This window comes from Phallusia mammillata, chromosome 6 (genome assembly GCF_965637545.1).
Source record: "Phallusia mammillata chromosome 6, kaPhaMamm4.hap1.1, whole genome shotgun sequence".
NCBI classification, from domain to species: Eukaryota; Metazoa; Chordata; class Ascidiacea; order Phlebobranchia; family Ascidiidae; genus Phallusia; species Phallusia mammillata.
In genome coordinates, this window is record NC_137257.1 from 16,682,024 (window position 1) to 16,701,589 (window position 19,566).

The following is a 19,566-nucleotide window of genomic DNA, read 5'->3' on the forward strand; positions in this document are numbered from 1 at the left end:
GAGTCTAATCAGTTTCCCTCTGTCGCAGGGTGTACATGTGAAAGGCAGTTTGAAAAACAGAAAGGTGATTTTTTCATTGTAAGAGCGGCTACTTTGATTTAGAAAGGTATCTTTACTTTCAAGTGTCAGTCGTAAAAGTTAAACAAAATTGAGAAGTAGTGTAAAGTTCCTTAATGTGTTAGCTGTCAGAATATTGAAAGACTTCACCTCTGTACGTATTTTGAGATCTTGTTGGTTCATCAGTATCAGAAAAATAACATAACCGTAACTTCTAAAGCAAATGTTTAATGATTGTTCTTGTTAATGTTTTGCTGCAGATATGCCCTGCGGTTGGCAGTTGCTGCAAATATCTGTTTATTGTACTTCGCTGGACTTTATTGTGGCCTGTCCGCAGAGAATGCGATCCATTATCGTCAGCTGCATTTAGAGGCCCAGGCGTTGCAGCTCACCTATCTGTCTCCAAAGCAAAATTCATGGCCACACAATAACACAACGTTTGTAGGTTCAAGAAGACATACAGCTTTAATAGGGTAAAAGATTACAATACCCGCCGCGAAGCCAGCCAATTACATATCAAAAGCATGCGAGAGAGAGATGATGACGTCAAATCCGGATATACTACGAACTCGATGATGCATGACGTCACGTTTTGCAAGGTCATCAAGTGCAAAGCCGCTAAACCAAGCGATACGTGGATATATAACAAAGCAACTAACAGAACTGGATTAACACAAGCAAATAGTGGAAGGGAAATCGTGAAAACGCCGTTCAGAAGTTCACCTTTGATATACCGACTTTTGTTGTGGTTTCACTTCCTTCATTTGTTCACACTGGCCGCCGGAGACTACTATTCAGGTAAACAAGCTCGTTACAGGATAGTGTGATACGTAAACAACCACTAGAAACTCTTTTAAATGGTTCAGAGGTTTGGCGTTTGTACTTAACGTGTCCCTGCTAACAACTTCAAAGAAATTTAAACTTGCCGACTCAGGAAATAAGAGCATGTCGCTACATAAATCACTATAACTACCTTGTATCGAGTGCAGGAAAAGTGAAAACAATATCCTTTGCTTTCCTGGCAAGTATAATTCATTTAATAAGAAAACATTTACTACCTTGTATCGAAACACACTTTGTAAACGTTTTTTGTTTGGAATTGTTTGTTTTTTTGGACATCAACATGTAGGTTTCTTTTTCCGAGAGAAATTGACAAGCTTTAGCGTTATATCGCATAGATGGATGGCAAACCCACAACAGAGGCTCTGTAAAACAGTAAACAGCAATGCAGAGTGGCGTGATAAAAAAAATCAACCGCCATAATCTGTCGGTTAGTTTGAAATAGGATAAGACGTTCATAAATAGTTTACTTTGGATAGATTGTTTGGGGGCCGCTTTGTAGTCAGGAGTCTTTCAATAATTGACTGGCCACTTCAGTACAGATTAAGGTACTCTCGTGCCGCTTTTAGTAAATCATAATCCAGACAGCAGTCAATCTGTACCCCGTTTTATTTGATGTATTTTTAGCATGGGAAATATCGACTGTCTGCGTGTGGATTAAAGTGATGCTTTTAAAAAATTGACCCAATTTTTCACAACAAAGATTTTTCACTTTTCTCGATCCAAACATACTTCACCTCAGAGTTGTAAACGGGCCTAAAATTGGAACCCGGTTCCGAATGTACAAGCCTGAAACCCGGCTTTGGTCTTGAACAAGGTGTTTTAGGACTGCTTGACATTAGGTCAGGCCCAACAACCGGCTACTTAGCTACTTAAATTTATTCAAAAAAATACTGACACAGAGTGTAATGGCAGGCCCACATCAAGCCCACATCAAGCCCGTTGTTTTAAAGAAACCCAAGCCCAAACCCGACCCAAAAGCCCGGGCCGATTTATAACTCTGATTCACCTAAAGCAAAGTTTCTCACAGTCGTTTAGCCAGCTAACAATGCATGTTTTTCCAACTCCACTTTTCCGTAACATTATCATAGTTCCGTGGGAATACGTATCCATCATCCGTTCTCGCACTGGAGTGATACATTGCAGTCACTGAACAATTCGTATTGATTTCTGATTGGGCGGATATCTCTTTCGCGTATTGTTTCGTAACAATTGAATGCGTCGTGTGAAAATGGGCGTGACGAGCTTCTAATGGGAAAATAAATTATCTAACGTCTGGCGCAACGCGCGGAAACGAAGTTTCAGAAATCGATATCAAGGATCGATTTTTGTATAATGACACCTGTGCAAGAAGGGATACCTGCACATTGACCTTGAAATTTTAATAGAAATCGATTTTTTGGAAGTGGTTCATGCTTAGTTTTTTTTTGTGTGACAAACCTATTTGTTATACTGGACCAGATACAAAAACTTTTCTTTACATAAAACAAATGTTTGCATGTCAAATATTTTGCACCACAATATCGAAACCCTATTCGGCCGAGGTCATAACGAACAAAACGAAATTGTCTGATTCGAAACGAAATTAGTTTCTTTAATCTGTGCTGACATCATAAGCTGACGTAGTATGTCTTGGTTTAAAGTAGCGGATAACGATTTTTAAGTTTCTGTATCGTGTCTTGCTGCCATGTTAAAAATTTAAACTTGTCTTATGTGTGCAACCAGTAGAGTAAAGGCTTTATCAAAGGGTAAAAAGTCGCAGTTAGTCGAAAGGGTTTTGTGTACATTATAGAATACATGAAGCAAATGTAGTTTTTGAACCTAAAGTTACCATAAATTAATAAACAAAACAAAAACTATTCTTTGTGGGCAAGCTTTCTATTTGCGTTCGGTGTGAAACAGGTACTATGCCTTGGTCCGCATTATTCGTTTTTCATATTTGCGCAATCTCACTTTACCGGTACCTCACGTTGGTCTGAAGACCAGAACTAACCCGTGGGCTTATTAGCAAAGGCTGCTGTCGTGCTTAAGGCCCCGTTCCGTGTTTTTAAAGGATTACCGGAGACGCAGGGTGGTAATAAACGGCCCTTCAGTTATTCTGTGACCAGCTGCAGGGTTAACTGTTCTGGTTCGCTGGTTTTACTTGACTTTTCTCGGATAGTTTTTACATTTTTTTAGGAAGCGTTCTTTAAAATAGGTTTGGGCACAAACTTTTTTGACTTTTACTGTTGGTTAAGCGTATGTACATATTTATTTAGCTGATTTTTTTGCAATTGTAGGCATTCCAATGTAACTTGGCAATCCCCTTTGTCCAAATTTGGTTGAAAAGTAAAGTTAGAAATTTGCGCGTGTTTACATTCAAAACATGGTGAAGCTTGAACTCCCATAGAAACTCAGCAAAATTGTTTTGCACAACAAGCCATTGAACGCTATCCACCAAACATAGAACTCGTGTACTATAACGAACTTTGGGGATAAATTTAAGAATAGGGATAAATCTCTTGGCCCAATTATAGTATTAACAATGATCTTGAAGCTTACTGCAATGACGTAGGATAGGGGTCATGGGTTTTATGTTCGCTTTTGTAATAAACGGACCACTGTTTTTTTCCTACGATAGACCAACCTGTCATGCGTTTTAAAACTGTCTTGAGATAGACATCATCAAAGTTTTCTGAAAGGTCCGTTAAAACCTAAATATCCCTGATTTGTTTGGCCACCAGGAAAGGCTTGTTGTAAGGTTATCCGTACTCCAGATGTATTGGCTTAAGGCCTAACAGTGATGTGTGAAGAAGTTTATCTCGACTTTTGCTTAATACACAGACTATAAATTGCAACAAAATCTTAGTTTGTAGCCTGCCCTAATTTAGCGTCACCAAAAGATTTTTTATCTGTAGGTATGTGCGCACGTTCCTTATCATTATTTAATGTTCTTATGTTGGTCTGATTAAACACGTCAAACGTTTGAGAATGTTTCCTTTAAAACTAGTAATTACATCAATCCAGGAGCCCTGGGGGAAAGGGTTGGTGCCGACCGAGCTTTTGTTGCCGATCTACAGTCACCATTGTTTTCTTAGACAAACACAATCGCGCATTCTACAGCTGCGCCACCCTTCTTACGCCCTGAACTACGCAAAGCGCTTTACCACTCCTGAATGACCGGCAATTACTGACACAATGCATTTTGATTACAGGGTACATGGCTGCTATTATCACAAACCATACTGCCAGTGCATGCGAAGGGCAAGTCCTATACATCAGATGTCCTTTGATGTCTACAATTGATATAAAGGTAAGGCACTATTACTCTTGGTTAACTCTCGCTAAACACAGAATTCATTCCGATCATTTCACCCACACTTGTCTTAACCAAACCTGTGAGTCCTCAAACATTACCGGTTTACGGTTATTGTTTGTTTTCATGGCGTCAGTGGCTTACTTGGGAATGTTGTGAAGCGCGTTTCCTGGTTTTGTCGACTGACTAACATTTTTTTTGTGCTCGGGTCAATGACTAACTTGTGTTACTGTGAAATGAACAGTGTCGTCCAGGTGTAAGCTGTCAGTCGGTTTTCGTTCTGCGACATTTGTTTTGCCTTGATGATAAAAGGTGAAATCTTGGTAAGTTTCCGTCCAAAACTAGCTTGATATGTTAACAAACGACTGTGCTTTCAAAACTTTTGACCAACTAAGAAAAAAATACATTTCAGCGCAACGACTTAGTTCAACGACTTAGAGCAGTGGTTCCCAACCTGGGGTTCGCGGACCCCCAAGGGGTCCGTGAGATGGTTTTAAGGGGTCCGTGGAGATAAACATTCTTAGTACCATTTACCAACAGAACAATAATTTAAGTCTCCGAAACGCTTTTACAATCCTGCATACATGTGCAAACTGTTTATCAAACGTTTGTATCAGGATTTGTGTGATTGTTACCCCCATTGTGACATCACAACACACATGAACCATCGAACTTATAGTGCTTTGTTTCATTTATTGTACACCAGACAATTATCTCTTTGTTGCGTTAACTGCCATATATTTATAGAGATTTAAGGACGGCAAAGGTTGATTAAAAATCTGACAAAAAAGCGAAAGTATAATAACGTATAATGCAGGAAACGAAAAACATAAAAAGACTGAATTACTTAGTTAGGGGGTCCGCGGACCTATAGAATTTACAAAAGGGGTCCGTGACTACAAAAAGGTTGGGAACCACTGACTTAGAGGGAGCTAAGTCACGCTTGAGCATTTGTTGCTTATCATAATTTGAAAAAATAAGCATTTTAAGAAAATCGGCTTCATTTATGCCGAAAACCTACGCTAACACGGTGGAGAGACAGTAAAATATCCGAGCTGTAAAAAAGCAGTCAAGAATCGGTTCACTAAACTTGTAACCTCGGCAGAAGTCGATCGCTGTCTGTTGCACAAACCTGACGCCAAACTATAGAATTTCAGCCACTTTTTAAATACGTGTGAAAATTGTGAGCTGACAATACGAATGCGTAATGGAGTTCCACCTGGGCTTGTTGGTTTTAAGTTGCTTTGGGCGCATTATATTCAAGGGTCAGGATAATGAACTTATCTATCGCCAATGCCAGTGAAGGTTAAGTGCTTTACGTTGGTGGTCGGGTAAAGTAACAACCTATTTTTTAGAAGATTCTCAGTAAAATTTGGGCTTGGATTTTTGCGTGTTTCTTTACAGTGACACTTTAAAATCTCAAATTGATGATGCATTGCGCTATTGCTATATATTGTATGCAGCATATTCTGCAACATTGTGTTAGTAAGACATAGTTTTAAAACAGTGATGTTCAAGCCCAAAACCGAGTTTAACCAAAGTATCAAAGAACATGGCACTTAAATTGTGTTACTACGATTGTTTTAACGAGTGGAATAAACGTAGCTCAACTTATGTCCAAGCAAACGAATCAAAGCTCAAAAATCGCCCTAGTACAAACTGTTATAATTTTTGGAAGAGGTTGACTCTAGCACAATAACAAAAAATGTAAAAGGAGTGTAAGTAATTTACCTAACACAAGCTTAATTTGTGATGGCGTTTTAGCTTTGCGCTTTTCCCATGTTATTTCTCTACTAACAAGATAACGGATGCGTGGTTTAATCGTGCTGTAGAATACAGCAATACAAAACGTTGTTGTGTTTGGATTTGTCGACATTTCAATAGAAATCTTATGAAAACGGGGTAAATCCAACAGAGGCGTGAGAAAATGGAACACTGCTAATCTTCAGACAAGTGGCTTCATCCAGTTTCTGTCGCTTTATGTGGGTAAAATCAGACAAGAACGGTTTTAGTTTTCACTAACCACCCATACTGGGTCATTGTCTGTGCCATTTGCATGGAGAATTAGACCAAGTTTCCTTTCGATAAGCTGCACAACGGTTAACATTTGTTTGTCTTATGCATAACATTTGTCTTATACGTTGGCATGCCAACGAGCTTACGAAAATACTTAATTACAACTGTTTCCAACCCGATTTTTAAGTTTAAAGTATTATTGCACAAGTGGAATACTACCCTACGAAGCTTGCAAAAAGTTTTCATCGATCTGCTACTTACGCTGCCAGTTGCCGTGCATTAGTTAATCTTGTCAAGGACTTGAAATCAACCCAGCATAGCTCAGGTCGATATGGTCTCTTGACTGGCGTTACAGCGTACGATTCGGAAGCGTTACTTTAAATTCGAAAATTTTCCCTAAAGCTCGTTTCATACTTTTTAATAAAATTTTAGTTCAAACCTAAATTTGCAGTTAAATTTGCGATCAAAATTAATTTTCACCATGACTTTGGAATCAAATTCAATTTTGACCACGTGTATGCTATAAATGTTTTGTTTTTATTTTGAGTTTTAGTTTGTAATTAGGTCATCAAAACACTCTTTTCTTGTTTGTCATCAAAGCTGGCGAACAAACAAATATTAAATCCCCTTTAACAATGTTTGCTTTGGATTATATTGTGTGTGTTTTCTAACCAACTTACCAACCCCTGTGCCAAACATGTAATCGTAATTACATTTTTAGAAGTCACATTGCACTTTTCAAACACATCAAAAGCAAGCCACGCAACATCCAAATACAGTTTATTAAGTTGTAGGCTACTACTAGACGAATTTTCCGTTAGCAGTAACTTTCATTGTGTTTTGACATCTCAAGGCCTGAACACATTGTGGCCATTGTTTGTGAACATGTCATTATTGGCCTACTTTTGGATGTTTACAATTCTTGTGACTGACCAACGTTTCTCGATTCTGATGTGCCTGACCAACATGTTTTTCGACTTTTAGGGTCAAACATTCGGCCAGATTACTCTGCGAACTGACGGAATGTTGCCAAAGTACATTTGGTTTAGCGCCTTACGTCATGTGCTTATTGCTACGGAAACAAACTAGCAATAAGCCAATGCTGGTATAAGGAAACAAACTATTTACGTATTGTAACTGGCTTCAAAATTATTCCATTTAAACGTAAGTGTTCGTGACTGTAAAATAATGTTTTGTTGTATGGAGCTTCACTGTACAAAAAGATTGCAAACAGTGCGACATGTAAAGTTCTCCGCTTGGTCTGTTTTTGCACCAAACGCAAAATACTTGAAAGGTCGTTTCGGGTTGTTTAGTCGTGAAATTAAAAACTTTTAAATCTTTGATTTTGAACATAAATCGATGGATTTTAAACTCAAGCACACAATGGTGTTTGTAACGTGAGGATTAAAAAGTTTCTTCTGCAATTCGTTTTTCCATTGCTTCTTCTGTTTCGCATAATAGCTTCACAGCCTTGTCAAATCTGCTGATCGTTCAACTACTGACCGCATCATGTTTCTGCTTGTTAGTGAAATAAAAGGTGCCAATAAAAACTAAGAAACCTGCAAGTTTAATACTCCCAAATACACCTACACTAATAAAAAAATGCTTATCAGTTCACGATTTGTCAAATTTTCCTAAATTTAATAAAAATAGCTAGATGCAAAGTCATGCGAAGGTTTATTGTGATTGCTTTTCGTAAAATCTGTTTTATGAAGTGAACTCAAATGACCTTAAAATGTGTAAATATTTTTCAAGTGGATTTACTAGAATGTTGGGTTGAACCAAAAAATCATCAAAGTTTTGTGATAGGTGTTGTTTGATACGGGAGGTGGCAATTTAAGAGAATTCCGAAACAGTTAATTTATTTCACCGCAAACGTGTTTCTTGTCAGACTTGATGACACACCAATTGCTTGGTTCCGACAACTGACAAACTCGCCGATTACGATTAGTTTCTTGTCAAAGAAAACCGACAGCATTCTTCGCAATTCTATTTGCGTTATATCCTTTACTTTTCCGAAAATAAAAACGTTTTTAAGTCCTAACATGATTGGTTGTTTTGTTTCAGTCTACGTAGGACGTTTTGAGGTTTTCAATTCCTAACAGGTTTTGAATTTAAAAGTGTAACCATATGAAACCACTTTGTTTGTACAGCTGGTTTGGTGTTATCACATCAAAACCTAGCTCTACTGTGTCTACAAACCCACGCTTTCATACAACTTGCATACTAGGAATATTGACATCGCTTATCATTCAACAACATTTCCCACAGGCGACAGCTGCCCACACGAACAAAGTGTATCAGTATCGCTAATGCAGCATTCCACCAAAACAGATGTGTTTTTGTATTCGTATTTTTGTACAAAACGCGTATGACGTTGTAGTTTTTTTGTTAAAACATAATATATGTTGATTCTCTATATTGGATCGAGGAACATGCTGTGCATAAGCATTGAAGAAAACAAAATATATATTATTTAAAGCCGCTCCTTGTGTTTCTTCTAGGCTTTTTTTCTCGCCTTTTTATGTTATTGACACATTTATGCTTTGAACTTCTACTTTTGTGTTCGTAAATTCGGTAAAACTGTTGAAACGACAATTTGTAACAAGAAGATTAAAGCCCAAACTGTGTCAAAATGATCTTTAAAAACAGAATCTTTCCTAGTGTTGTTCGTCACAACAACACAAAAAAACTCAGCGAGACGACCAAACCTAATAAATTATATTTTCGTTTGCAGAGTGCAATGTTCGGTCGGAAAGTTCCCAGTGTGGATATGTGTCCACCGCAGGCTTCGATCTGGGGATCTTTTTCTTATCTGAGAAGCAAGGAAAACACCGATTGCGAAGCGGTTACCTCATTTGCGGTGAGTCTTATGCTTTTGCTATTGGATTTAACGTTATACCCCTATTTGCTTAGAGATTCCATAAAAAACCTTCCACATAGAAGGGATTTAGGATTTGACCGTTTGTGCCGGTATACAATTTTATTTGATGCATATTACGTTCAAAATTCATGAAAGTGGCTGACGGAAAAAATCCTTTGACGCTTATGGCATACGTATGACGTTGAAATGGGTAATACGTATACTGTTTCTTCAACGAACTTTGTCATAATGTACAATGTAATTCATATTATATAACCTTGATACAAAAACTAACAGACACTAATAGGGTTTAAAATTAAAGTGTTTATTCTTTAAATTTTGGGTTCAATGGAAGTAAATTCTAAATGCCTAGACAGCTGATTTACAATGTAACCTAAAACCAATTACCACACACATAAAAGAGATAGATTATAACATCTATTTCATCATCTGCATATTCCGTATAATCTAAAATTACACCAACTGTAAACGCTTTATTCAGGCCAGTGGGGATTTTGGAACATTTTCAAAGGCGATTATTAAAACCTATGGGACACAACTGCACGTGTCATTGGCTATTTTAATTAGAACGGCATTTTCGGATAACAATTATAGATTATCGATTTAATTATCTAATTGTGTCCCGCTTTAACAATTCTGTTTGCATCGATTGGGCTTCTCACTCAAACAATACTGAGCACAATTATGCACAAAATTTCCTTTGCATTGTTTTACATTGACTTCTCTGGTATATACAGAGTGAAAGGCTTTATTTCGCACTTGCTAATCGTTTTAACTGCTGAGTTTGGTCCGTCAAGGAAAACGTTTTTTTCCCGTCGTGCAGACAAGTATAATTTTTCCGTGATTTTTACGTTGGAATAGGCCTTTCGACGATTTTTTGTGTGTATTTCAAACTCCGTCTGGGTGTAAATGCAAAAAATGCCTATTGCTTTGTTTAATTGCTTAAACAACAGTTACATTTTGTGTACCTAAACAAAAAAAGCGCACTTGTGCTTGCCAAAACTAGCCTAAAGTACAAAGTATATCAAAAAGGGCCTAAAACTAGCCCAATTTTATTTTTAACTCAATGCTTGCAAATACACATCATTTTCAAACTGCATGTTAAAAGACACAACCCGCGGTTCGATGTTAAAACAAATCTCATTTGGGCGATAAAAGCGCTGCTCAGGCAACGCTGTTGGCGTTTCCCCACCCGTTGTTTAAGGACAACCTTTGAACTGTCCATTGGTCAGCGTAATTCCAATGAACCGCTGACCGTACACGGCCTCTACTGAGAGAGAGTCACTGACCTGTCTCGGAGTGTGATCGAACGCCCGCGCTTTGGATTATTCGCCCTGGTGGCTCCGGACGGCGGTTTGATAAACGACTACTCGGGATCTTTTAGTTTTATGCCCCTGCTTCAAGTGAAACGCTGTGTTCGCTTATTTGAACTCAGCATGTGTCTTGTCCTCATGTTGAACACACTATGTGACTACCATTAAAAATGTTTTACTCTCAAAAACCAGAGTATTTTTTGCGTACCAAACTTGCCAATTAGTTAAAAATGCTTACAAATCGCCAATAGAATATCAATTTTTAAACAAACATTTGTTACTCACATGTGGTCAAGCCTTCTCTAAAAAGGTATCGTTCATCGTAACTTGTTTTGGGATTTCAGGGCCTTGTCGTTTAACTGTAAAGATCGCTTGACCGCTTCACAATCAATGTTTTAGACATTTTGCAGCACCGTGTTTTAGGGCCACACCTTATTGCACTTTCCCCCCAAGCCCGAACGTTAAGTAGTTAAGGTCGCGTTTCCATCGAAATCTAATCTAAAATATGTCGTGTTTATCTGCTGAAATCCAAGTGTAAACGAATGTGGATAACTTCGTTGTTACTGTATTTAAATTGAATTACATCCCATTTGTATTTATAGCAGAGTTTTAGTTGTGTTTTGCCTACAAATCTTGGCACATTTACAAGTTTGATGATGTCAAGCGTGTTGAAGTTGGTTTGAGTTCATTTCAGTTCTAAAATTACGCATAATTTTGTTTCGTGTTGAAATCAACAAAAGAAACTCCTTTGTTCTTTGTTTTGGTGCGAAAAAATGCTACTAAATCTTTGCTGTTTCAAGTGCTTTTCTTTTTACACTACACTCCAGTATGACACAGTCTCTAACTTGTTCCCTTTCTGGGAATTATCAATCGCTTTGACGTCATCTGACCCGTGATCCAATAAGAGCAGTCGGTGTTTGGTTCCCATCAAAGAAACCTTTGTAGTTTGTTTGCCCACCAACTTGGTTCAAACAGGAGTTTAAACTAATTACCCTTTACTGATTAGGAAACATGCAAAAATCTACAGGAAAACAAGCTTTAAAAATGCAGTACCCAAAAGTTGCTTTACTGCTTGTCAAGATCAATATACTTTCGTTACTGTTATCCAACGGAGGCTTTTGAAGAAGTTTATTTAAGAATTTCTCGGTAAACGTTTTTATTCCACTTTTTCGAAAACAATTGTGGTTTAGATACTATTTCGGATAAAACCAGAAGTCATGCATCCCTATAACTGCTACCATTTAAAGAAATGTTAACGGGTTGCTGTTGTCTCATCTGTCTTTGGTTCAGTCGTTTTGTGTGTTTTCACTCAAAACAACTCCCTTGCAAAGCGCAGCCCCATGCAACGTTGAGACAACATGAGGCGCCATCGATCGCTATAAAAGGGTATTGGGTGTCGGTCTGTTTGCAAACTAAACATCAAAACAAAAACAACAATTACCTGAAGTTCCGTGTAACTACTGCAACAGACAGATTGATGTTTGCACAAGAACTTTTAGAGTTTTGATGATTTTGTACAAAGGATTTTAGCATGGGTTTAATGCTGTTTCGGCCCCATCAAAACAGCTGGTGTAAACCCAAAAATTGCGATTTTATTCTAAACACGGTTTGAAAACGAAGCATTCATTTTTCAAAAATGCCCTATGTGTGTTAAATATAAACAAAAAATACATAACAATGTCCAAAAACGTTGTTTACCTTTAATGAGCTTCAACATGGTATGAAGGGCTAAACCTTGCATTTTTTGAGGATATATGTGTTGTTTCATTTATACACAACATAGTGATAATCATAACTTGCTTGTGACAAACAGAACCCGAAGCTACACTTAACTCTGACTTAGGTTGTGCAGAGAACGGAAAATCTTACAAACATTCATTAGCATTTCCTTGGGGTTTAGAAATCACAGTCGAGGAAGGCACCCCGATGCGCCACAGTAAACATCCTGTCGTGGCGCGTTTACTGCACCGTGGCTCCATGGGTGATTTCGTTTTCCCTCTACACCCCCTTCCGATCACGTGATCCATGAAGGGGGTCGGATTACAGCATGACTAACGCATTTTAGAACTCCCTTCAACCTCGTGACGTTAGCACGTTATGTGATTTTCTCCTTTTTCACCTTTGTTACCTTTATTTTTGTTTTTAAAGTATTTTAACCGAAAATGCCAACGTTTGACATGTTTTTGGAACCATGACCTTTTTTTCATGGCAAATTTTTTGTGTTGCCTAAATTAAAGGCTGCGTGTTCCAAAGTATGTTTTTAGCTCCTAAACAAGGACAATATGTTGCATAAAATGTCGTTCAACTGGTGTTAATGTTAAACAAAAATACTAGTTGTTTCTATCCATAACTTGTATTACAAGTTATGGATAGAAACAACTAGTATTTTTGTTTAACATTAACACCAGTTGAACTACATTTTTGTTAAATATGCAACCTGGTGGACGAAAACGCCTGTACAGCATGTTGCATAAAAGCCGATTGTTTAATTGCATTTGGTCATATCTTGCAGCTTGAGTCAAAATAATTAACGACACTCCATATACCTCCATAACATTTTTCATAAAATTGAACAAAAATGAAACTCCATTCAAAAATTTAAAATTCATTCTCAAACCGACATGTTTCTGTCCATTAAGATTATAAATGCGTTTCCTCTGCGTATCAGCACCGCATTGTTTGAAACATGATGAAAATCGTCAGAGTGTTGAGTCACAACCGATGCAGCAGATGGAGAAAGTGGTTGTAGTGATGCGTCATCTCGCTCTGTACGAATTCGCGAGTGTTAAGTAAAGCAGCTTAGCCGCTCTGGCCAGTGTTTTGGCACCAAACAAAACGTCTGAATCATAGCATTTGTGGTCGAAAAACCCGATTAAATTTGATTAATGAGTTTAGTGCAGACTAAAACGTGTGAATTCAGTAGTTGGAATGCTCTTACCGCAACGGAAGCTGTATTCCGCGAATTTCAGATGTTTTTATTGAACAAAACACCAACTCAAATTCCCAAAATAATGAGTTAAGAAAAAAATATCACTTTCAATTAAAAAACATATATCGGGACAAACTTTTCACCCGAAGACAAAAATATTTTTTATTTTGTCGACATTGCATTAAATTTTAATGTTTCCTTGATGTACGATGACGTAATTGCTTCAATTTGTGACGTCGTTTCAAGGGAATCGAAAATAGGGCCTCATCTCGTGGAGGTCACCTGAAAGTTCAACGGGTGTCCTTTCGGCCTCTATACCTTTGCGTTATTTAGGGATAAAACATTCAACAAAACGCTAAATGCAGATTTTTCGTTTTACTTTAGGGGTATTAGTTTACATTGAAAATATTTCACTGTTGTTGATAACATACATGGCATTCAACATGCGTACTAAGTTGGAGTCACATATTTAACTTTTTTTGTGCAGTATTTTAAGCTAGATTTACATAGATACTCATTTAGGATATTTGAAAAAATGGAATAAATAATTTTCGTTCGTTTACAATTTATTTAAAATTGTAAAACCTAACGCACACGGTCTATTTTCGTGGGAAACCTATTCAGAGGTGTTTGTCGTTTCTTTGGTTTCCTGTCCATGCGCCAAACATTTTGCCAACCGTAATATAATTAACCTCCAAGGCAGCCATTGCACAGATACAGCAACAACAAACCCTGTTAACAAACGTATGTGGTTAATGCGGTGCCAACATTCGAACATGGTAAACGTTGCTGGACTGCGTGGCAAACTGGGCGGGTGGTTTACGCTGTGATAACATCTCGTGTAAGCAACATATCTTCACAACAGGTCCGGCTTCGATACTTAAAACAGGAGATGGTGTAACTCAGCCACATGAAACAGTAAAATCTTGACCAAGCTTAAAATTTAAAACGGCTTCATGGCTGTAAAACGATCTTGAAATGTCTTGTTTGTTTTAACGAGCAAATAATTTCCTGAAGATATTTGAAAATGATATTTAACGACTTACTATCGACCTGGGTCAAACTTATTAAGAAAAATATATTTTCCTTTTGCAAAGTAAAATCGTTGCGTTTAAAAAAATCAAAACAAACATGTTTGAAAATACGGGAGTTGTTAGAACTTAATTGTTTTCAGACACACCTTGCTTTCAAGTTTACACATGACTTAAAATTAAATTGACCAATCACATAACAACCATAAATCACGTGATCAACGATCAACCACACACTTCAGTGCATAAAGACAATGTACAAAGGAAAAATCTACCTAAAAGCATATTTCTCCTTTTACTTAACCGCATTCCGTCAGTTTTATGCCGTCACAAAGCACTTACTGTAACACGATACCCTTATACCTGCACATTTTGGTTTTACTCCACATTCTAATGTGAAAATGTTTATTTTGTTGCCAGAAAACAGCGGCGGACTGCCATGGGCGACGTTATTGTGGCCTCTTGGTACATTCCCGAGTATTTGGAGACGATCCATGCCCAGGAACGACAAAGTATTTATCTGTGACTTACAAATGTAAACTAAGTAAGTGATTTTTTTGTTTGTATGTGTCATTCGAAAAATCTAAATTAAACCTAGTGGATTAAACACCATCGTTTGGTTTGTTTGTGTTTTTGAGTGTTTTAACTCTGAAATGTAGGCTATTTTATTCACCCTTTGAATTGTGACTCTCATAAGAGATCCAGATTTGTTTTGGGTTAAGTTGGTGAAAAAATATTAACATCTTATTTTATTTCTAACAATAAATTTTAGTGCCTGACGAGTTCAAAGAGCGTGGCTCCTGTGATGACGAAACAATGGTTGTACGTTGTGCCAAAGTTAATTACGTCATTGCTGTGTACAACGTCACATTGACGAAGAAAGAAGGCTGCAGAAAAACCATTGGAAGCAGTAAGAACATTTTCTTTGGTTATCCTATCAAACTTTTAAGGCATGGCAAACTCAACTAACCAAAGCTGCATTCGTTTAAACATAATGTACTTATGCACTCGTATACGTTTAACTTAAAACAAGAATCTCCCAGCTCGTTGCTTGGTGGATGAAGACTATAATAAACTTCATGCGTAATGATTCAAGTTTATGAAAAACATTAGGTTGATGCTGTAAAGGCGAAATGTATTCATCTCAAAATCGTAAGGACTTAAAGGTTTTCATAAACTTAAAACATAATCCATGAAATAATTGTGGTTTTGTTAATTGCTGAAACCCATACTTTTCTAAATTGCTTTTCTTCTCTAATCCATGTTAAATTTTAACAGTGTGTTGGTCTTTGATTTAATATTTATACATAGCTTCCAGTATAAACAAGTTTGAATGGAAAAGTCTGGTTCATATTACATACAGGCAGCTCCGTTTAAATAAATCTTATTTGCGTTGATTATTCCGTGAGTTGAGTTTCTGTAAACACGGTTTCACAAACCTTGTAACATTTTCCGGGAACACACAACTCGTTACTCACTCGTGTTGATCTTGGCGATTGATATGATAGGGACCCTACGCAATTTCGTCATATCTGATAAAAGTTTATTGCGAAACTGGCCTTAACGATTTCCATTTGTCAAAAGGCAAATCTAGTTTAACTTTTAACTTCAGTGAAAATATGATTTTTCAAACCTAATGCAATTTAACACAGATGAAATACAGTGATAAGCAACAAAAACTTCTTAGAAAAGCGCGGTAATTTTTTGAAAAAAAACGTACATCTATTTATGTTTAACAACTTTTTGAGCAGGTTCAAACTTTCAAAGTTGTACAAATTGATAAGGATACTTTAGTTTTTGAAAACTTTGCTTACTAGCGTCATCAAGTGTTTTGTGCCATAAGCGAAATTTGTTCGGAATCGTTTGGGACGAACTTGGCATGTGCGAAGTTTTTCCAATTTTGCTGGTTCTAACTGTACAACGCGGCTAAATGTAACAACTACTGGCTGTTTCTAAACCCAAAGCCCAATTGATCAGGGCTCTGTTTGTAACTAGTCACATCCATCAGAAATATTAGAGCGTAACTACCGCGCCCAGTGAAAATCTCCAGACCTTTTAACAGTAGTGAAGAATCCCAATACCAGCTAAAGTTACCTTGTGAAACAGAATGTAACCTTATCGAAGAATGTTGTGACCAACCAAGAACGAACAAGGTCTTTGGTTTACTGATCAGGGTACCAAGTATTTGAAATGTACCTAGCAGACCGATTGTACCTATAGTTTTGACCGCATCTGCTTTGATGTAGAACACTATCATTCGGTAAAACCATGCTCTTTACTCTTTTGTAAGGCAACAGACGATTCCATGTCAAGTCGGCGCCAATGGTAAAGCGACGCCAATCTGCGGTTTGGGAAATTTGGAAACCAATTAGGTTTGACTGTCTATTTGTGTTTCACTGAGGTCACTGTTGGGTCACTAATCATCAAACCGTGTTCTACGTTTACGAAACATAAGAATCGAAAGCATATTAAATCCTTGACTACAAAATTGCAGGTTATAGCGGGTTTTGAGTATGCCAATGGTAATTTCCTTATCTTACATAAGAAATGAATTTGCAAATCTTACAATCAAACCATAGGGTTCTATTTATTTGATTAAAATAATGCTAAGGAATCAAAACAAAGAAAATGACTTTTTGTCTCTTACTAAACCTAATTTTTGCAATCTAACTTACAAATATAATAATTATGTACAAAGCAACTACATTTCTTGTGCAACATTTAGGTTGCTTCAAACTCGCCTTTAACTCGTGCTAAACGTTGCGTGTAAATAAACTTCGCCATTAAGATGCGCAGAGTTACAAACACAAGTGTCAACATTCAGTTCAAGTGGGGTTCCCTGTGTATCTTGGATTAGACAAGGGCCACTTGTTACAGGATCAAGAACTGATATGAGTTATCAGCATTGAGACCATCCCTGTAAGTTGACACACGAGGCGTTTCTGATTAGACTACACAAGGAGTGGGTGCTCTTTAGAGTCTTTGATATGAAGCAAACAGAAAATCGAACGGCCCCGTGTTTGCTTAAAGCGAGTTTAGCAGAATGATATAGTAAGCCATGGCAAAATCGTAAACCCCGCCCAAATGTTTTAAAAATGTGCAAAATTGTAAATTTTCCCCAAAATGTTCAGCCAAAGTAGTGTTACACGGATGTAGAAATGTATTTTTCAGGCCAACAATTTTACGCAACTTGACAGCAGTCCATATTGATCCATATAGACATCGGATTTGCGTTAACAAAACTATTAGGTGCCTACTTTACTCTTTTTTGTCATTTACCAGTTCACTGTCTTTGTAAGCGCATTTCTGCACAAGTTTATAGAAATACCTTGCCAATTTTTTTTACATAATTTTTGTGCAGACTGTACACTCAATTCGGAGTCGGCATTAGATGAAGTGACGGCCAGTTGCCACAAGAGGCAGCGGTGCACCATTCGAGTCGCCCATCGTGATTGTGCAAACTACATGCATCTTGAATACGCCTGCAGTAAGTAACGTTTGGCTTTTACTACGGCAATAGTCATAAGGTTATCGGGACGCGTTGCTTTGGTTGATCAAAAATGCTCTTGTCGGTCAATAAAACGTAAAAGCACAGGCATTCTAACAAGTGGTGGTAATTTTTTGAAAAGACTTGAAACATATAAAATATATTTGTGGTTCGAATATATAGTGCAGCAGCATTGAGTAGTTTGAAAAATTTTCCTTGTTTGTTAACCTGCCCCATTTTACCACCATGTTTGCTTATGGCTGTTTAATAGCAATGGGAGAAAGCATTTGCGTATCATATTTCCTTTTACACGTGTTGGGGAGAAACAAGACCACACCGCAAGCGTATTATGCGCTGTACTCGATGGTAATCAACAAAACCCACTTTGCTCGGCTTTTTTGCCCAACTGTTTGTTCTTTCGTGCTACTGTTACCTTGGGATAACCGACTTTCACAAGTTAACGGAATCAGGCGCGAGTGACAGGTTTACGAGCTTTGCGAAGCTAGTGGGTACGGTACTGCAGGCCAAGTTTTCTTATCAAGAACATATACAATATATAATTATCTCCATTGAAAAAGTGTGTTTCATTAGAATATTAAAAACTTTAGTCAGTCAATGTTTTGATCCTTTGGTCAAGTAACGATCGCTATGTTTGGAGTCGGTATTGTCAGCTGTGCAAGTGTAAAATGGATTAGGTAGAATTGTTAACCAGTAGCCGTTTCTTGTCCACGTGGTTTTAAGTTGTTTTGAATTGTTTCTATTTTTGTTTCATTACAGTTTCTGTTAAAGGTTTCAATTTTGGCAAATCGAAGAAAATCTTTAGTTGTCAAGCGCTACGTTTGGCCAACTAAGTTTAGGAAACCGTCAGGAAGTAATTGCAAATATACGCAAGTCGTTCTTCCGTAAGAGTTCAGTCTGATCGTAAACCTTCTTTCATCGGCGGCACGTTGCTTGTTTTGCGGCAATTCGACGCTTTAACGATCGTCGAAATTAAACTATTAAACACCATTAATCGCGCTCTGTTATTCCGCCGTTACTAGATACGATCACCGATCACTAACCTCCGCTCTGTTGACTTTTAACTTCCTAAATATTTATTCTCAACAGTATTTACCGCTGTAAAGAGCGCAAATCGCTACAATTGCCTTCGCTCGCGTTTCCAGCACCTGTTTAGGGCATCGAACAATGGAAAATGTTACAATGCGCAACATGCGCTATTGTTGAATGTTCGACTTTCATTGTTGGAACCGGAAACGAAGCTGTGCCCAAACAGCACGATAACCCCATTATACAGGTTTAAAACTTCTAATTTGTGTGCTTCCAAGGTGTAGTCTAGGGTTACGATGCAATGGAACCGAGTCCAATTTAAATTAGCTGCGAAGGGGTTTAGTGCAGTTAACCATGGTGTGCCGAAGAGATATCATGTATTCTAAGTTTCTTTTCTACTTTAAAATGGTATAAATGTATAGGGTTAGGTTGTTACGATTTATCACCGCTATAGCATGAAAAACATTTTGTCCAGTGAATCAAAGCAGATTTCTAACACCAGAACACATGTTACCTTTGAGCTCCTTTTCTTCATTTGCCACATGAATATGTTCAAACTTTATTTGATAAAACTTTGGCTGTTATTTGCATTTACCTCTGTGGAATAGAATCAGTTTATCAACCGTTTAAGTTTTTATTCAAATCGCCACTCCCATCATGTGCTTAA

General features: G+C 37.5%; 1 protein-coding gene across 1 annotated transcript in view; it reads left to right on the forward strand.

The window, feature by feature from the left end:
• Positions 1 to 297: 297 nt before the first annotated feature.
• Positions 298 to 19,566, forward strand: part of LOC145232443 (uncharacterized) — a 42,890-nt gene continuing 23,621 nt past the window's right edge. Inside the window, exons 1-6 of the mRNA XM_080097068.1 lie at positions 298 to 855; positions 4,092 to 4,189; positions 8,946 to 9,071; positions 14,786 to 14,909; positions 15,138 to 15,275; positions 17,727 to 17,852. Of these exons, the coding sequence (XP_079953194.1) occupies positions 582 to 855; positions 4,092 to 4,189; positions 8,946 to 9,071; positions 14,786 to 14,909; positions 15,138 to 15,275; positions 17,727 to 17,852 (886 nt within the window). The 5' untranslated portion in view covers positions 298 to 581. The remainder of the gene's footprint in view (positions 856 to 4,091; positions 4,190 to 8,945; positions 9,072 to 14,785; positions 14,910 to 15,137; positions 15,276 to 17,726; positions 17,853 to 19,566) is intronic.